Raw genomic sequence first — 16,726 nt, 5'->3', positions numbered from 1 at the left:
ATGGGATAGCCTAGAAAAGAGGAAAATTGACAGATGGTTGGATGACACCACTTTTGTCCACACCTATGACTTCTCTTTATTCAAATGCGTTTGTGTGGCAGTTTGCATTCTTTACGTTCTGAGATCACCAAAGCAGATAGATCTTTATAATATAACCAGTGACAAGTGAAGAACTCAAATATTATTGCTGTATAATACTTTTATTCAACAATTTTCTGGGGAAAACCTCACATTTCTGTATGTGTTACATCACATAATTTTCAGACATGTCAAAGTCCAGTAATAAATGACATTTGGGGAAAAGATTTGAAACCCATTCTTGTATGCTGAAAAGCAGCCCTGTACCTCGGCACTAAAGGTTACAAAAAGCACCATTTAAAGGAGGACTCACATATTTAATTCCATTCCAAATTATAGTCTTACTCCTCCTTTATGACAGAGCTGCACTCATTCAAAATGCTTTAGTGAAATAACAATCAGCATCCTTCAATTTACCAAAATTCAAACAAGTCTCACCTATGAGGCCCACCGTGCCGATTAGGACTAATGGACATCAGTGAGCTTTGGCTGTTCTAAAACCACAACCTAGGTACAGTAAGTGTTCTTTGGATGGGAACAGAAAAGAAGATGATCAAATACATAATACAATACTTATGGTAGGTAGTTATCCCTTGACCACTTGACTACAAAATCCAGAGTGGTTTCACAGCAATCTTACTGCAAAAGCACTGTGCTCCAATGCAATTAATTCAACTCCAACTAACACTGGAATAAAAAATTTAATTTTTAATGAAACTTAATCACTTCAAAGCAAAACAGAGAAAAGCAAATCAAGACAAAGTCCACATTTGAATCCTAGAGGGATTCCATTGCTAAGAATTAGATTTCATAAGTAACAGACTCGTGAGACTTCTTTCTTTCTTCTTATAGTTTAAAAAATAGATTGGCCTTCTTACTCCAGAAATCTAGGATCACTGCAGAAATGATAGCCCTTCAATCTTCCACTGTGGTGGGTGCTTAAGGAGAAATAAATGCAAGGATCCAGAGTCTTCCTAATCCCTAGCCCTTCCAGGTGCTCTATCTGTAACTGGAGCTATCAGTCCCTGGTAGAAGACAGCAAGGACTTGGTTTTAAGGATGTGTCAGAATAATGTGTGAACAAACTATGTATCTGCTTATAAGCTTATGCCCCAAGTCATTATTAAGTGAGGACTTAGAAATCTCTGAGAATAGAGTATTTTCAAACACACACAACATAGACTACTGCATATCATTTTTAGTTGAGGTCAAAATTTTAAAAAGCCCTATTTCCCCAATTAGAAGCAGGGGATTCTATCATTAGTATGTCTCCTTCATTTATACTCAGATTAATACAAGCAGAGCCTGGAGGTAACACATCTTTCCAAACTTAACTTCATTTTAGCAGTATACACGGAGTACTGACACTTTGCAAAGGTTTTATCTCAGATCCATTAGGTCTACGAGAGACAAAAACTGGAGGCCTAGGATTGGTATGATCCTCTCAGAATCTCCTCTTGGGCTATTCTTTTATAGGGTTTCTCTACCATATAAGCATTGTTTAAAAAAAAAAAAAAAAAAGCCCATACACTTGAGGCCAAGCATGCTCATAGGGGGTGTTACCTACAGTGACCAAATCCCATTCAACTCTAAGCTTTTTTTTCTTTTTTTAAAAAGATTTTATTTATTTCTTTGACAGATCATGGACCTGAGCCCAAGGCAGAGGCTTTAACCCACTGAGCCACCCAGGCGCCCCTCAACTTAAAGCTTAATGCAAGCTTTAACCATAACCAGACCAGCAGGATGACGAAACATTTGTTCTAGGTAATATTTGACCTGAGGCTCTGGTAAAGTCAGCTTGACAAATGAAGGTAAAGCAGAATATAAAAGAAAGGGTAGACAAAAGGAACAAGAGACAAAGGGATGTTTATACAGTAGGTTTTGCACAATGAGATCCAAAGGATACCAGTAAGTTATGTCTCATTTAATTAACCACAACAAAAAGGCTATTTTTAGCTCTGAGTTACTTAAGCCTTTTAACTTTCCAGTATCCTTAGCTCACTCTTCCTTTTCCTCACAACCCCCAAACCATGATGTATTTTTTGAAGGATTAGCACTCCTGAAGAGTGATTTTCAAACTTTGACTCTCTGAAACTCCTATAGGAAAAAACAACAACAAACAAAACAAAAACAAAAAAAACATGTTTTTTAAAAGCTAAAAAGGTGGGGTTTTTTTTCTGCCTTTTTTCATTTTCAAAATCTGCCAAGCTCTCTTCTTTAGAAAATAAACTACCCCTTTAACCAACATAGAAGAATGAATAGGTTGTACTCTGGGCTACCTTCCTCCTTCCCTCTCTACCTTCTAGAACAGTTTCTTGGGGACAGACTGTGTGTAAAAGGCTTATCAGGCCCAAGGGGTGTATTAAGAGTGTGGAAAAGGAACGGTGCTAAAGGGGCATCACCCAGTTCCCCTTGTCTATCCTCTTCCATACCAACTGGTAGGCTCTCATTTCACATTTGGCTGGGAGATTACGAAAGAACTTAGGAAACTGACACTTTCTGTACATATCCAGATTAGGAAGGTTTAATGACTACCATCTTCAGTCACTGGAGCCAGAGCTAGTTCACAGAAGCTGCTGGCCTGAGAAACTGAAGGAATCTCTTTTCCTGCCCCACTCTACTGATGTATCTGTGTAAAAAATTTAATACATGAACACATAGGCAATAACACTTCAATACTGTTGACAAGAAATAGTGTGATAAAATCCTCCAAGTAACAACCAAAGCTTTGAATCCTCCTATCTAATCCACTTATCTAATGGGTATTAGGAAAAAAACAATAGTATAATTGTAGACAGTGCAGATCTTGAGAGTTGGTTATAATAGGATTTGGCCTGGAGTTTTTAAATGAAACACCACTCAAAAAGTGGTTGGGACCATAAACGGTTTCCCACAAAAGTGTTTTGCTGCAGAAAGGGGCCTCAAGTGGCTAAAGCTCAAAGTTTTAAAGCTCAAGTATTTACTCTCAGAAAGTAACCACCAAAGCACTTAGAAATTTGCATTCCCAGCAAAACAACCCCATGCCCTACTGCCTCACTCCCAGGATCTAAGGCCTACACACCCAAAGATAGCTGTGTCATCAGTTTTGAACAAGAAAGGAGGTAGCTAAACTGACCTATGGGTGCCCTTTCAGTGTGCCTCTTCCTAACAGTCAAGGTGTCCCTGAAGCATCAAGTTTGGCCTCCTTCAGTATTGAATGTTTTGACTTGCATTTATCCTTAATGGAAGAGCCACAGATACTTGGGGAAAAAAAATGTTTTCTCTCTGAACCCTAAGAGTGGATTGGATAGCTACTTTTTATTCCACAAATGAGAATCATTGACCTGACCCCACTTCTTCATTGGACACTTTTTAAAAAGAGAAAAACAAAATGGTCCTGTTTGTACTTGGTGCAGGGAAGCAATACTATTCATGGTTAGGAACCCCAGGAATATCTTCTTGCTTCTTGGCCTACTAAGTCTAAGTTGAAGGAAATTTTTAGGTGCACCAAAAGACCCCGAATTTGTTTCTAGAACACTGCTTAGTGATGTGCACAGGGTTGGCCACAGTAATGTAAGACTATAGGAGGGCTAGACTACTTCTCTCTTGTTGAAGAAAACCTTGGGAACCATTTATCAAGAGCCTAAAATTTTCCTATTCAGTGTCTTAAGAATCACAAAAAGGCATTTTTTAATTAAAGAAAAATGTAGGCACATAAAAATCTCCCAAAGATAAAAGACATTAAAGTGTTCCCTGGTTCCACTCCTACCTTCGAAGCTGTCTGCTCTGCAAAAGAAAATACGGAAGCAGGGCCAGGCCAGGTGGGACTAACCTATGGGAATGTGTCAAGACAGCCTAAGCTGTGGCTCTAAACTAAGAAAGTAGACCTTCTGCCCTCTGCCTTTTTTATAATGCTGAGACATATTTTAGTAGAAGGGAAAACAAGTAGTAACAAAGTGGCCTAGGTCTGTGCTGGGCTGAAAAGGAGACTTCCTGGCAGCCCCAGTCTGTGTGGTAGGTCAGGTCTCACATAGCCTTTGAAAGGGGTCACTAGCCAGTGACTTCTGTGTTAGGGATGGGTCAGATATAGGATCTAAAGGAGGTTATCAAAGTAAGAACGTGAAATGAGATGAGAAAGGGTTCCTGTGGGGCATCTGGTATCACAAAAAGCACAGTCTGTGCCACATACTCTAGGAATACAGAGAACACATGCAAGGGAAAGCTGCCCCTGCAAGGAGGCAACTGTAAGTGGGGCAGAAGTCTGGCACAAGCCCATCCCTTGGAAAGCCAAGGTAGCAGTGGCAGAATCTCTACCCAACAAGGATCCTGAGAGTTGGCTCTTCTTCCATTTTAGGGAACAAGCTTCCTGTAATTGGTCTTTCTGCAGCTCCCCCAAACTGGTCTTGGTGAGTCCCCACAAGCAGAGAGAACACATCTAGCTAGGAGGCTTCCATTAACCTTCCTCTCATATATGTGTATATATATATATGTGTATATATATATATATATACACACACATATATATAATACACACACACACACATATATATATATATAACTTTTTTGTCTTAAAATAAATTCCATGAACTCATAAAGCTCCCATCTGCAATCGAATGCAAAAGCAGAGCATCCTACTCAAAGGCTCTGAAACACACATATCAGCCTCAAAGCAAATTAGCCTTCCAGTCTTAGGTAAGACTGGTCCAGTCCAGAAAGGCAAGGGAGATCCTTCTCTTAAATCCTGGGAGGCAGGAAGGGATCCCTTCAGATGGGCTTATACAGCAGAGTAGTGACATACTTCTTCTTGTAGCGATGGGTTGCACTAAGGACCATCACACTGTCCTGCAACAGAAAGAAACATGTAGCTGATTCGTTAGTTCAGAGGACAGGTGGCTCTTCCAGCCACCAGTCCTTCACAGTCACTCACTTTTAACAGAGAGAGTTGATATCATATAAACAGGCTGGTTCAATTCAACTTAAATTCCAATCCTGACTCCAACTGTTACTCTGTTTGTGGCCTTGTGTAATCTACTTGATGCTTCTAAGCCTTTTTTTCTCATCAGGACAAAGGATAACACCTACCATGAAAGAGGTTATAGAAGACTATCTGGCACAGTACCTGACACATAGCAGATGCTGAAGAAATATTACTTTCCTACCTTCTTACTCCCTTCCCTACCTCAAATTTGAATACTGGGCTTAAAACTAGCATGGCGGCAGGGTGGCAGCGGGGTGGGGGAGATATCCTGACATTCATTTGTAGAAGTCTAAAATGCAGTAAGAAGAAAGGGGAGTGATTTTTTTTTTTTTTCCATTTCCAAGCCCCAAAGCAAGTCTAATTTCCATTTCTTGCAGGCAAGAACTTAAAAAGTTCATTCTAATCAAGAGGAGACTCAGGTATCCCTCTCTATCCTTGAACAAAGTAGACCCCAAAAATCTTCCTTGAAAAGACAATCCAATGGATCAACTCACACAGCCTAAACACTCTGACAGAACCTGCAGTGGGTCAAGGGCAAGCTGAATCACAGTAATCAAGACCCTGATCTGCATTAGAACCAATGTGCCAAGTAAGAGGTACTCTTTCCCTGGCTGTGTTACAGCTCAATGGTAGGCTTGAGGAGGAGGAGATGGTAGGCCCAGGAGCACCAGTTGATAGTCAAGGAGCAGTTACAGGAGGCAAAATTCAGTCTCATTCAAAGAACCCAAGCAAATTCAACTGAGAAATCCATGCATCTTTCCAATTTCCCATACACTGAGTTATCTACAATGAATGTTTCTTAGATTAACATTCTGTGACCAGAGTATGCTGATCACAACCTAAATATGACAGATGCTAGGAAGGTAAAAAAATTTTGGCTCCAGGAAGGGTCTGGTAGAAATGAGGAGCAGATGAGAGAAAAACCTTGGAAAGACCTGGCAGAGAGATCTCTAGGAAAGAACGTGGAATGAGGACAGGAGGACCTGAGTCCTCTCTCTGGTACTTACTGGTATTATGACCTTCTCTGAGCCTTAGTTTCTTTATCTATAAAACAGGGGTTAAAAATAATACTTACCTCACAAGGTTATTATAAAATTTAAATTCAATAATTATATTTGAAAAGTACCACGTAATCTGTTAAAGGTAGCTGTATCAATGATTTCCCTAATCTGGCTGCACACCTAAGAAATAAAAGCAGCCTAAAAAACAAGTACTGGGGGGGGTCTATCCTAGAAGGACTTGTTCAGACTCTCTAGGGCTGTAGGCTTTGGAACTGTACTTTTACAAATTTCCCCAGTGATTCTGATAATGGTCAGCCTAGTCTGATTAACTATGGAGCTATATAAAACTCCATTCCAACAGCCAAACCACAAAGACATGACAAGACTGAAAAGGTATTTTCAACCCAGACTCTAATGTGGCAGAGAAGCTAAGGACTCTAGAATTGGAGGGAACAGAACAAATCTGGTCACATTCCTCCTTCACCTGGTGTAGTGGAGAGATGCAGCACTCAAGAACAGCTCACATCCACCTTTAAAAAGCAAAAGCCTTAATCACATCCAAGCATTCTCTGAACTGGAAGATCAACTGGTTTTGCCTGCAAATGAAATCCTAGTGCTGTGAATTCCAATTTAATGAAGTAGGTGGTACAAGAGTTATAGCTATGCAGAAAGAAACCAGGAAGCGAACAAGTTCATTCAATCACAGGGCAATTCAGCTAGCCAGAACATAGGGATGGGGACTGAGATTAAAAACAAACAAACAAAAAACCCACCTAAAAGAAAGTTCATCTCCGATAATTTGACCTTACGACCAGCTTTAGCTTCGGTGAGGTAGCAGGGGAACTAAGCACTGGAGACCACGTGTTACCCCTGCGCTCCCATTTTGGGGAAGGGGCAGGCCCACCACTTACCTTAATGGATAATGCATACAGATGGTTCAGCATAACATGATTGGGCTCAGGAAGCAAGGCTGGGTCACACTAAGAGAGAAATAAAATATCACTAAATGGAGTTAAGTATACAGTTTTGATTTAAACAGTTTACTCTTCCTTAGAGCTCTTTGGAACTGTTGACAAATGCAAACTAGAATGTGTGTTTCTTTTAAATAATACACTCACCCTAGTATATATCAATTTTTATGTTCTCATAACAGAGAATTAGGAAGATTCTGAGTCCAGGGCAGAAACTCTAAGTCTTAGCATCTATTTATCTCCTTTAATAGAAGTAAAACAAAAATCTTGCCCACAACACATATAGAAGATTTGTGTTAAGAGACAAAATAATCTTAGTGAGAATCAAGTGGACTGACTAAAGATGTAAATTATATGGGAAAAAGAAACCAAACACCAACCCAAATCCCTATACTCCCTTTGTATATCCCCAAATGGTAAGTAAGTATGCCTTATCTTGTGTTGGACTGGAAGTCCCAGAAATCGGTTCTAGCATCCATGGCTCTGGGTCTAATTCATTAGGACCAGAAGATAACTATGAATTTTGATATTAGTACCTGGAAAAGTAACAACTTGGCCCTGGAAAAAGGAAGCTGTAATGCTATCGATATGTATGATTTATATTCTCAACATAGCTTTGTAATAATCCTGACCTCTAGGATTACTAACTCTGGCTCAAATGGTCCTAATAACCCCCAGATGCTGCATCAGTTCTCTCAGAGTACTCACAGAAATATTAGTGTCCTTGTTAAGAATAACTTGAAGAAGGTGAGGAGGTAGGATGGGTGGGGATTTGAATCTCTCCTCAGATCGAAACACATACATTTCTTGACCATAAGGCCCTGGGGGAGAGCTGGAAAGGTCTGGAAGAGATTTATCCAAATATAAGGGAAAGTTGTGGAGCTAGTAAAACTGCATGGAAAAAACCATCAATACATGACAGCTAATATTAAATACAGTCATAGGTCATAAACTTATAACCTGCTGGTCTACAACTGTAATGCAAAGAAAAAGTCTGAGTCATCTTGAACATGTACCCTGAAATTCTCAACATGGTAACATGATGTAGACGGCAGAGGAGGGGATGAGAAGTGAAAGACATGGGTTCAGAGAAGAGCTACTCTATTTATCAGTTGTATGATTAGAACAAATCCTTCTGCTATGGTCAGTTTCTTCATTAATAAACTGAAAGATAATAACCTCTACCCTATTTCACAATGTTTTCACAGGAATGAAAGGAGATAACAGACGTGACAATGCCTTGTTAACTGTCAAACAATGTGAAAAAGTTAGATTTTTTTCTTTTTTCCACACAAGAACAGATAACAAGGTTATAAACACTAAAACTGCTGGTACTACAATGACTGCAGCAATGAGGACAAGATTACTAACAATGTAGTAGTTGTTACGGAAATGTAAATCAAATAGCACTTCACACTCATTAAGATGGCTGTAATAAAAACACACACAATATAAATGGTTGGTGAGGATGTGGAAAAACTGGAACATCTGTACGACCCCCATTGCTGCTGGGAATGTAAAATGGTGCAGGAGCTCTGGAAAACAGATGGGCAATTCCTCCAAAAGCTGAACTTGAAGTTGGCATATGACCCAGCAATTATACTCTTGGGAAATGAAAACAAGTCCACACAAAGACTTAAGCACAAATGTTGAGAACATTGTTTTTAACATACAAAAAGTGGAAACGATCCAAATGTGCATTGGCTAATGAATCCCTACAATGGAACTTTATTCAGCCATAAAAAGGAGTGAAGTACTGAGACATATTACAACATGGATGAACCCTGAAAATGTGCTAAGTGAAAGAAGCCAAACACCAAAGACCACACACTATACGATCCCATTTATATGTAAAGGTCCAAAACAGGCAAATCCGTACAGGCACAAAGTAGATCAGGAAACTGGGTGAAAGAGGGAAGAGTGAGATATCGAAAGTATGCTAGTCTTCTTTCTATAGAATGATGATTCCCTATCTACTGCTCATCAGTTGCTTCTCCAGAATCATATAATGCAAAAATGTAGAGTTGCAAGTGGTCTCATCACTTAACTCAGTATACTGCCCCACCAGTCAAAAAGAATGTTCAGCTTTACTTACTGGGCTTGTATAATGAAAACTATTTTTACGATTTTCATGAACAATAGTTATACTCTTGATCGGTCTTTTAGAAGCTGCATAAGCCACCTCTGTGCCCTGAGATTTCACTTTGGGTCATGTCTCCACAGATGAGAATCAACTGAGATTCTAAGCCTCTGATTTTTGTGATACGGAACTGAGAACGGGAAAGGCTGAAGGACCTGTGTGTGACTTCAAAGCTGGTGAGTAGCATGGGCAGGCTTTGAACTCACAAGGGAACAGTATACCCACTGGGAACAGGGTGCACAATTCTTTAGACAGTTACAGCTTTTAATATAATTACTAAAATAGTAACTGTGAGCGTGGTTAGCAAATCAGTCTTCTGATGCTATAGCAAATGTGATGAAAGCCATGGAAAAAGTAAGATTGGAAGAAACAAAAGGATACAGGTCTTTTCCTCTAACAGGAAATTTATTTTTTCATCAAAAACTTATAAAATTTCAGTTAACATACACACAAAAGAGTTGTGGGGGTTTTGTAACCCTTTCTCCCCAGAGACGGGTCATAGCTGGAGGGCCATATAAAACTGTGGAACACCCAGCCTAGCTACCAAACTGGCAGAATTAAGCTAATGCAGAGGCAACTAAACAAGGCAAACCAGACAGAACTAGTTTCAGCTGGTGAAACTACCAAAAGGTCAATGAAAACGTGAAATATTGCTAGAAACAGCTTCTTAAACTATAGGCTATAACCCATTAGTGGCTCGTGAAAGAAAGGATAAAATAGAAAATAGAGTGTATCACATATAACGAAGACAGACAGTCTACTGAGACTTGTCTTACGGTGTACATGTGTGTGTTTGTGTGTGTGTGAGACAGAAAGAGAGGGAGAGAGATGGGGACAGGGAGAGAGATGGGAAGAGAGAGACTGGGTTACAATGTGTAAAAAAAAAAAATGTCTTGCTGTAGAACTTGGTTAAAAAGTTTGGAATCAAATACACTAGACTGAGTTTTTTTCCTCTCAGACAAGACCTAAACGTTCAGAGGACAAACATATACATAGATATATATATAAATATAATGTGTGTGTGTGTGTGTGTATGTATATATACACACTTCTATATATATATATATATATATATATATATATATATATATATATAGCTATAAAACACATATATGATTCAGAGGATTCCTGAGAAAATGAAAAACAAAACCACTCTTGGGAAGAAACATGCATTATAGGAAAAACACATCAAGAAAGAGCAAATACGGGGCGCCTAGGTGGCTCAGTGGGTTAAAGCCTCTGCCTTCGGCTCAGGTCTTGGATCCCATCAAGCCCCGCATCGGGCTCTCTGCTCAGCAGGAAGCCTGCTTCCCTTCCTCTCTCTCTGCCTACTTGTGATCTCTGTCTGTCAAATAAATAAAATCTAAAAAAAAAAAAAAAAAAAAAAGTTATAAAAAATTAAAAAAAAAAAAGAATGAGCAAATACTATAAAATTACCTCGACAAGATGTCTCCGAGCTTTCCATTGAATCTAGCTTTAAAGCATCAAACACCTCAAAGTCAGATTTCTTGACATGGATCAAATTGTTAATTGTGCCAAGCTGACTGGTAACCACAGGCTGAAACAATGAAAGGAAAATATTCATATACCCTGTTTTAAGTTCATCTCTTCCATCTAACTCTCCTATTTTAAAAAATGATCATGCTGGGCACCTCCATCTTTAATCAAGAGAGAAATCCTCTAGTGTAGGAGCCCATCAATCCTGAGAGCAATGACATTTGACACCAAGAGGAATAATAGCCAAAAGGACAAAGTTCAGTTAATGGTTACCCTTGGAGATCAAGGCCTTACCTCTGACGGATCATGAACCCACTGTCCATCCACGAAGAACTTATACTGGTGCTCTCCCTCAGGGAGGTCTAAGATGGCAACAAAGTCATTATGGCTACAGAAGAAAACAGAAGGTTAAACAAGCCAAGTTCCTGTTAGAAGACAGAATGTCAATGTAAAAACCATGAGACACTCACAACATACCCCAGTAATCTCCCACATGCCTAAGCGATTGTCCCCACTGGAATAAAGAATGTATAGACTCATTCTCCTTTTCTGTATCACCTTGAGCACATATTTGCCAGCCCCTCCCAATAACTTTAGTTCTTAATATCTGGAAAAGAATAATAGATGTTAATCCCCCAAAATGATTCACCTTAGGACAACTAATTTGCTTCAGTAGGAACAGATCTTTCACAAGTGTAAGGAAGATAGCAGGTAGCTTCAGAATACAGAAGTGCCTCAAGGTACCATTTTCCATGTTTTGGTGAGCACTTTCTGAAAAATAACCTACTGAAAAAGGGCCATTCTGATTACCAAGTAGTTCATTATTTCTCTGCAAGCAACAGCTCACATTACTACCTAGAATATCAATTGTTTTTAGTGCAGAAATCAGAACAAGTGGACTCAGCCAGTTATAGATGACTTCCCACAGGCATAGACAGGACTTGTGTTAACACAGTCCTAGAGAATGTACCCACAAAGCTGTATGATAAGTTCCTCTGAGGCAATGACATTCTAACTGGTTAAACATTTCTGGCTCACTATGAGATTCAAAAAAAAAAAAAAAAAAATGCCACAGATGTAATCACTGGCCACAGAAAATGTTCTAGAGAGAGAGTCCCTAGCGGGTAGAGAGGAGCAGTCCAGCCAGGTCTCTCTCCTGAGTAGGAAAATCAGGTCTGTACTCCTGGACCCTGTAGATTCAACCAAGACACTCGTCTTCACCTCTTAATCAGTGGAATCTTGGTGCTCCAATTGTTGAAGGACCCAGAGATGAAGACCTCCTTGCCTCCTTCAGACCAGCGGATAACAGTGGGCCGGGCCTGCTGTGTGGGCTTTACGGAGTCCTCCAAATCCTGCTGCCATGATACAAACTCTTTGTCCCCAGGGAGCTGTAAGAAGCATTAGGTCATCCCTAAATTGTGACCCAGGAACTCTTAAAAGGTCACTCTCCTCCCTAGGGCAGAGAGAGGTGCTAGGTATCTGGGAAGGATAAGTAAGCCTTGAAGTTGGCAACTGAATCAGATTTTGAATATACTATAGAGAAATAACCCATATCCAAATGGTCAATTGGCTTATGCTCAATGGTTGCCCAAAGCATAGCCTAACTTTAGAGTTTGCATAGATCACTCACCCTTTCAGAGCCTGAGGATCTCCCTTTCAGAAAAGAGGTGAGGGAAGCTTACTTCTCCCTGTTCCAGATTAACCTAGAGGCAGGCAATTACGACATGCCTCTGAGTCTCTCTTAAGAGAAAAAAATATGAAAAAAAGTATACTTCCACAAAAAAAAATAATGTTAGCCAGGTATTTTTCGCATGTAAATATGAATAGCTCTGAATTATCAGTTAATGCAAGTTTGAGACACTGAAATTCATAAGTAATTCATAAACTTCATTTTGGCTAATCGGTTACAAAAAGGACATTAAAAGTATAGGAAAACTGTACCATTGGTTTCTTAATTTTTTAAAAAAAAATTTTAAGGATTTTATTTATTTGACAGAGTGAGATCACAAATAGGCAGAGAGGCGGGTGGGGGTGAGGAAGCAGGCTCCCCGCTGAGCAGAGAGCCCAATATGGGGCTTGATACCAGGACCCTGAGATCATGACCTGAGCCCAAGGCAGAGGCTTAACCCACTGAGTAGCCCAGGAGCCCCTGGTTTCTTAATTTTTGAGAAGTGGTTATGAAACCTTACTTGCTCACTTCTGCCAGGTATATACTAATTATTTCAGGAGTAGGGATGAAAATTCTGGAGGCTCAAAGAGGATCAGATCAAAAACAAAGCTTCCTTTTACAAAAGCGGTTCCAATATCAAATAAGGTCCGTAGGAGTCCAAAAAAAAAAAAAAAAAAAAAAAAAAAAAATGGACTTCTTACTTAGTTTCTTTTCATTACCATCTTTTAGAACAAGAGTTGGCAGACTATGGCCAGGGAGCCAGATGCTTTTATAAATAAACTTCTTTGGAAAATAGCCACAGTCTTTCATTCAAATATTCTATAGCTGCTTTCATGCTAAGCAAAACTGAACAACTGACAGAGGCTGTATGGTCCACAAGGTCTAAAATATTTACTGTATGATCCCTTACAGAAAAAGTTTGCTGATCCCCACTTCAGATTGGTTTAAATGATTTTGGTAAACAAGACTGTACTGTATCAAGTAAAAACATCCCCAAATAAAATAATGTGAGTTAAAAAAAGGATTAACTTGTTCATTTGGGCTTTACTTTGAAAATGGCTAGGGTAGTCTACCTTCCTTACGGTCTCTCAATAGTCCTCAAAACTATATGTGAGACACCAGGAGCAGTATAAACTTAAGTAAACAGAGAAACAATTGAAGGGACTTTCACATTACATAAGGAAGAGTCATAAGTGAAAAGCTTTATCTCCATACTCTTAAGGCAATCAGTGTTGCCTGACTGGCTGCATTAGAATTACAGAAATTTTTACATATGCCTAAGAATAACTCTCAGATTCTGATTTAGATATAGGGCCTAGGAATCTGTTTTTAAAAAGATTCACAGAAAAAAAAAAATCACAGAGAATAATACTGATTGTTAAAATAAACAAAGAAAAAAACTCTGCAGATACATCCTAAAATGTCTACAGATAAAATAATATTTGATAGGATGTCTGGAATTTGTTTCAAAATAATTGGGGGGGGAGAGAGGCTTGGGGTATAGAAGATATAAATTTGTTCACAATTTGATCATTGTTTAAACTGGGTGATGGGTATATAGGAGTTCATTACACATTCTACTCTGAAACATGGAATATGTTTCCAAATTTCCAGGCAGTATTTAAACAAATCTCAAGTGATTCTAATGTGCAAATAGGATTGAGAACCAGTGAACTAGTCCACTGAAGAGGATTGGTGGCATTTGAAGCAATGTAGGCCCCACTGCCACTGTTCTATGAGTTGCTTTCATGATTTAGTATTTTCAGTTCAGAATTTGAAAGCTAGAAACTATTAATATGCCTAGCTTTGGAAGAAAGCACTTCCACATATGACCTGACACTTCTATGGCAGGCCTGTGTTCAGCTAACAGAAAGACCATTTACTCCAAGTTAAATCATCACCAAAATCATCAGGAAAAGAGGCAAAACAATGAGAACTACAGTTTGAAAATGTTTAAGTAAAACAATGAAGGAAGATGTAAAGAGAGTAGATTGAGAACTATAAAATTTAAATGTAGAATAGACTTTAGGAATTACCTGAAACAATGTCCTTATTCACAAATGGCAAGACTGAGGTTAGGGAAAGAATGAAACAAAATGGGCTCCATTTCAGATGGACCAACCTGGCTTTTATCCAGCACACCAGTTATTGCAGTCACAGTCTGACAATACACTGTACTTAAATCCTGAGTCATCGATGTAGGAAAAGGGTAAAATTATGAGGTGGATCACCTTGAGAAAGCTTTGAAGAAGTAAATTCAAATGACTGGATAGATGGCCCAAATGTTGAGGAAGAAGTTCTGAAGCAGGAGAAAGAAGAAAGGAATGGAGAAGAAACCCCAGAAAGTGTTTTTTTTTTTTTTCTTTTATCACCTTCACTTCTTTTTCCATAGTTCTGTTCTCAATTGGGATTCAAGAAAATAAACAGAATCCAAATTTTTTGTGCTACCTATGGGGCAAAGCATTCTTTACTCTTTAAAACCCCAGTTTGGTGAAAGGTTTGAAATGACAGGAAACATCAAATGCACCCGAATCTCTTCAATCCCTCCATTTTTGTACTTTATCCCACTCATACTGCCTGCAGGGATTACTGTATTTCATGCTGACAGCTCTAAATGTGAATAGAAACATAAGCATATTGCTGTCAGCTCCATCTAACTCTTCTATGGGTGAGCACAAGTTGCCACTTTTCTGAATGTCCTTGGATTTGAGAGCAAGGTCTTCCGGGCAGCTGTGGGTTGCCCTTTTTCAGTGATGCTAACAGCATGTACTATTTGATGTGAAGAAATCCTGGAATCATTTGATCTCCCACTACAGAATATAACTGGGCGTGAAAGAAGTACCTCAGCCACCACAATATGAAGTATGAGATGAAAATTGAGCAGTCAGCCAAAGGAGGTCCTTTCTTGACCCCCAAGACTAGTAAAAAGTATCAAATATGCAAGTAGTTGCTGCTCACAATCATGCCAAAGGGGGCAAGGATCAGAAGCGCAGAATTCTTAGAACGGCAAAAATGATACGGATGCATAGAAACTGCCAGGAAAAAGAAGTTCATTTACCCACCACAGGGTAAATTTGAGAAACTGCCGCCAATGATCAGCAACCCAGGCAACCTACCATCTTAAGTTTTCTACCAGGGTTTACAACCTACCTATAAACTCATCAGTACTCTAAAAGCAGGCACCTGCCTGTTAGAAAAAGCAGGGATGGGGTGGGGGTGGGGGGTTTACAGTCCCCATAGTAAAAATATGGCCAACAGATTAATCAAGAAACAAAAACTCTGCTTCTATCCTATTCTGAGAGAGCACCGCAGTAGTAATTACCCCCCAACATCCCCGTCCCCTCCCCCCCAAATTCCTCTAATTCAGAAAACCGCAACCTAGCTCAGTGTAATAAGAACCAGGAAAGGGAGGAGGAGCTCTGACCCCCAGCCTGCTGCAGCTGCGCCCACTGAGGGCGTGGGGACGCTCACCTTGGAGTCCGGCAGGCTGAAGACGCTAGGATCGTCGGTACTCCCCACCATGATCTTATGCTCCTTGCCGGGCGCATGGCCGCCGGCGCCCTCGGAGCGTGAAGACTTGGCGCCGTGGCGCTCGCCAGCCACCCGGTCGCTGGTGGTGTTTCCCATGGCTGCAGCTCGAGTCGGGGGCCACCTGCCGTGGGGAACAACACAGGACTAGGAACACCCCGGCGGCCGCGTCAGGGGCGCCCCCGGCTCCGCCCCTGCGCCTGGGGACCCGGGCAAGGGAATCCCCGCCCCAGGGAAGCTATGCCCGGGGTCCCCTCTTTTCCCGGCCTCCAGGAGCGCCCGAAACCCCCCAAAACCCTCTCGATGCCCGCTGCTCAGGAAACCCACTTTCGGGAACACCCGGCATCCCCGCGCTCACTGCCCGGGGGCGTCCCCCACCTCAATCACCTCCCGTGATGCTCTCCCTCCTCCCCTACCCACTAGTGCGATGACTGTTCTGCGGATAAGGCCACCAATAAAGTTATTGAAATTGAAGCCGCGCCCGGGGGTAGCGATCCGGGTTTCCTCCTAAAATGGCTACAAGGGCAGTGGCGCGAGACCCGCCCCGCGCGCGTTCCCTACAGCCGCGCGGCGACGGCTCCCGAAGCTCGCGGACCCCTCTAGCCGCCGTCGCCTCTATGGTGGGCAGCCTCCTGCGCCGGGCGGGGGCGCCAGCTACGCAGTTAGCCTCGGGGAAATGTCCTTCCGTGGCACTGGACCAGGAACGGCTGTTGCGGTCAGCTCCAGGGCCTGCCTGCCGAAGGAGACGGTCTCCAGATGATAATTAGGGCCACCTCCCTGGGCTCGGGTGCTCTGTAGCCGGAGATGCGGCGCTTTCTTCCCGGCCGCCTCACCTGGCTTCAGGTTAGTCAAAACGTTTTCTCAGCAGCATTTTTACGGGAGGCAA

General features: G+C 41.0%; 2 protein-coding genes across 8 annotated transcripts in view; one reads left to right on the top strand and one right to left on the bottom strand.

Moving 5' to 3' along the window:
* Nucleotides 1–1,839: 1,839 nt before the first annotated feature.
* PRKAB2 (protein kinase AMP-activated non-catalytic subunit beta 2) lies at nt 1,840–16,397 on the bottom strand. Of its 7 annotated transcripts, XM_046008024.1 has the most exons (9): nt 16,257–16,397; nt 15,784–15,964; nt 11,865–12,031; nt 10,938–11,031; nt 10,584–10,704; nt 7,715–7,848; nt 6,947–7,015; nt 6,042–6,078; nt 1,840–4,898 (listed from the first exon to the last, which is right to left on the bottom strand). In XM_046008024.1, exons 2-9 carry the CDS (start codon nt 15,937–15,939, stop codon nt 4,879–4,881), a joined length of 798 nt encoding a protein of 265 aa, XP_045863980.1. In that variant the 5' UTR covers nt 15,940–15,964; nt 16,257–16,397; the 3' UTR covers nt 1,840–4,878. The 7 variants fall into 7 exon arrangements, with proteins under 7 accessions (XP_045863980.1, XP_045863929.1, XP_045863959.1 ...); XM_046007973.1 differs by lacking the exon at nt 6,042–6,078 and having other exon boundaries at nt 16,257–16,393; XM_046008003.1 differs by lacking the exon at nt 6,042–6,078 and having other exon boundaries at nt 16,261–16,368.
* Nucleotides 16,398–16,598: 201 nt separating this feature from the next.
* Nucleotides 16,599–16,726, top strand: part of CHD1L (chromodomain helicase DNA binding protein 1 like) — a 155,488-nt gene continuing 155,360 nt past the window's right edge. Inside the window, exon 1 of the mRNA XM_046007895.1 lies at nt 16,599–16,683. The gene's annotated coding sequence lies outside the window, so the exon portion shown is untranslated. The remainder of the gene's footprint in view (nt 16,684–16,726) is intronic.

The sequence above is a fragment of the Meles meles genome, chromosome 1 (assembly GCF_922984935.1).
Source record: "Meles meles chromosome 1, mMelMel3.1 paternal haplotype, whole genome shotgun sequence".
NCBI lineage: Eukaryota > Metazoa > Chordata > Mammalia > Carnivora > Mustelidae > Meles > Meles meles.
This window is presented reverse-complemented; position numbering and strand designations above follow the sequence as displayed.

Bases quoted from the DNA above. Each gene is read 5' to 3' on its own strand.
- PRKAB2 (XM_046007973.1), bottom strand. From the start codon at position 15,939: ATGGGAAACACCACCAGCGACCGGGTGGCTGGCGAGCGCCACGGCGCC. The intron at 12,032-15,783 runs GTGAGCGTCCCC...TGCTTCTTACAG, and splicing joins TCAGCCTGCCGGACTCCAAG to CTCCCTGGGGACAAAGAGTT. The intron at 7,016-7,714 runs GTGAGTACTCTG...TTTCTCTCTTAG, and splicing joins ACAAGGACACTAATATTTCT to TGTGACCCAGCCTTGCTTCC.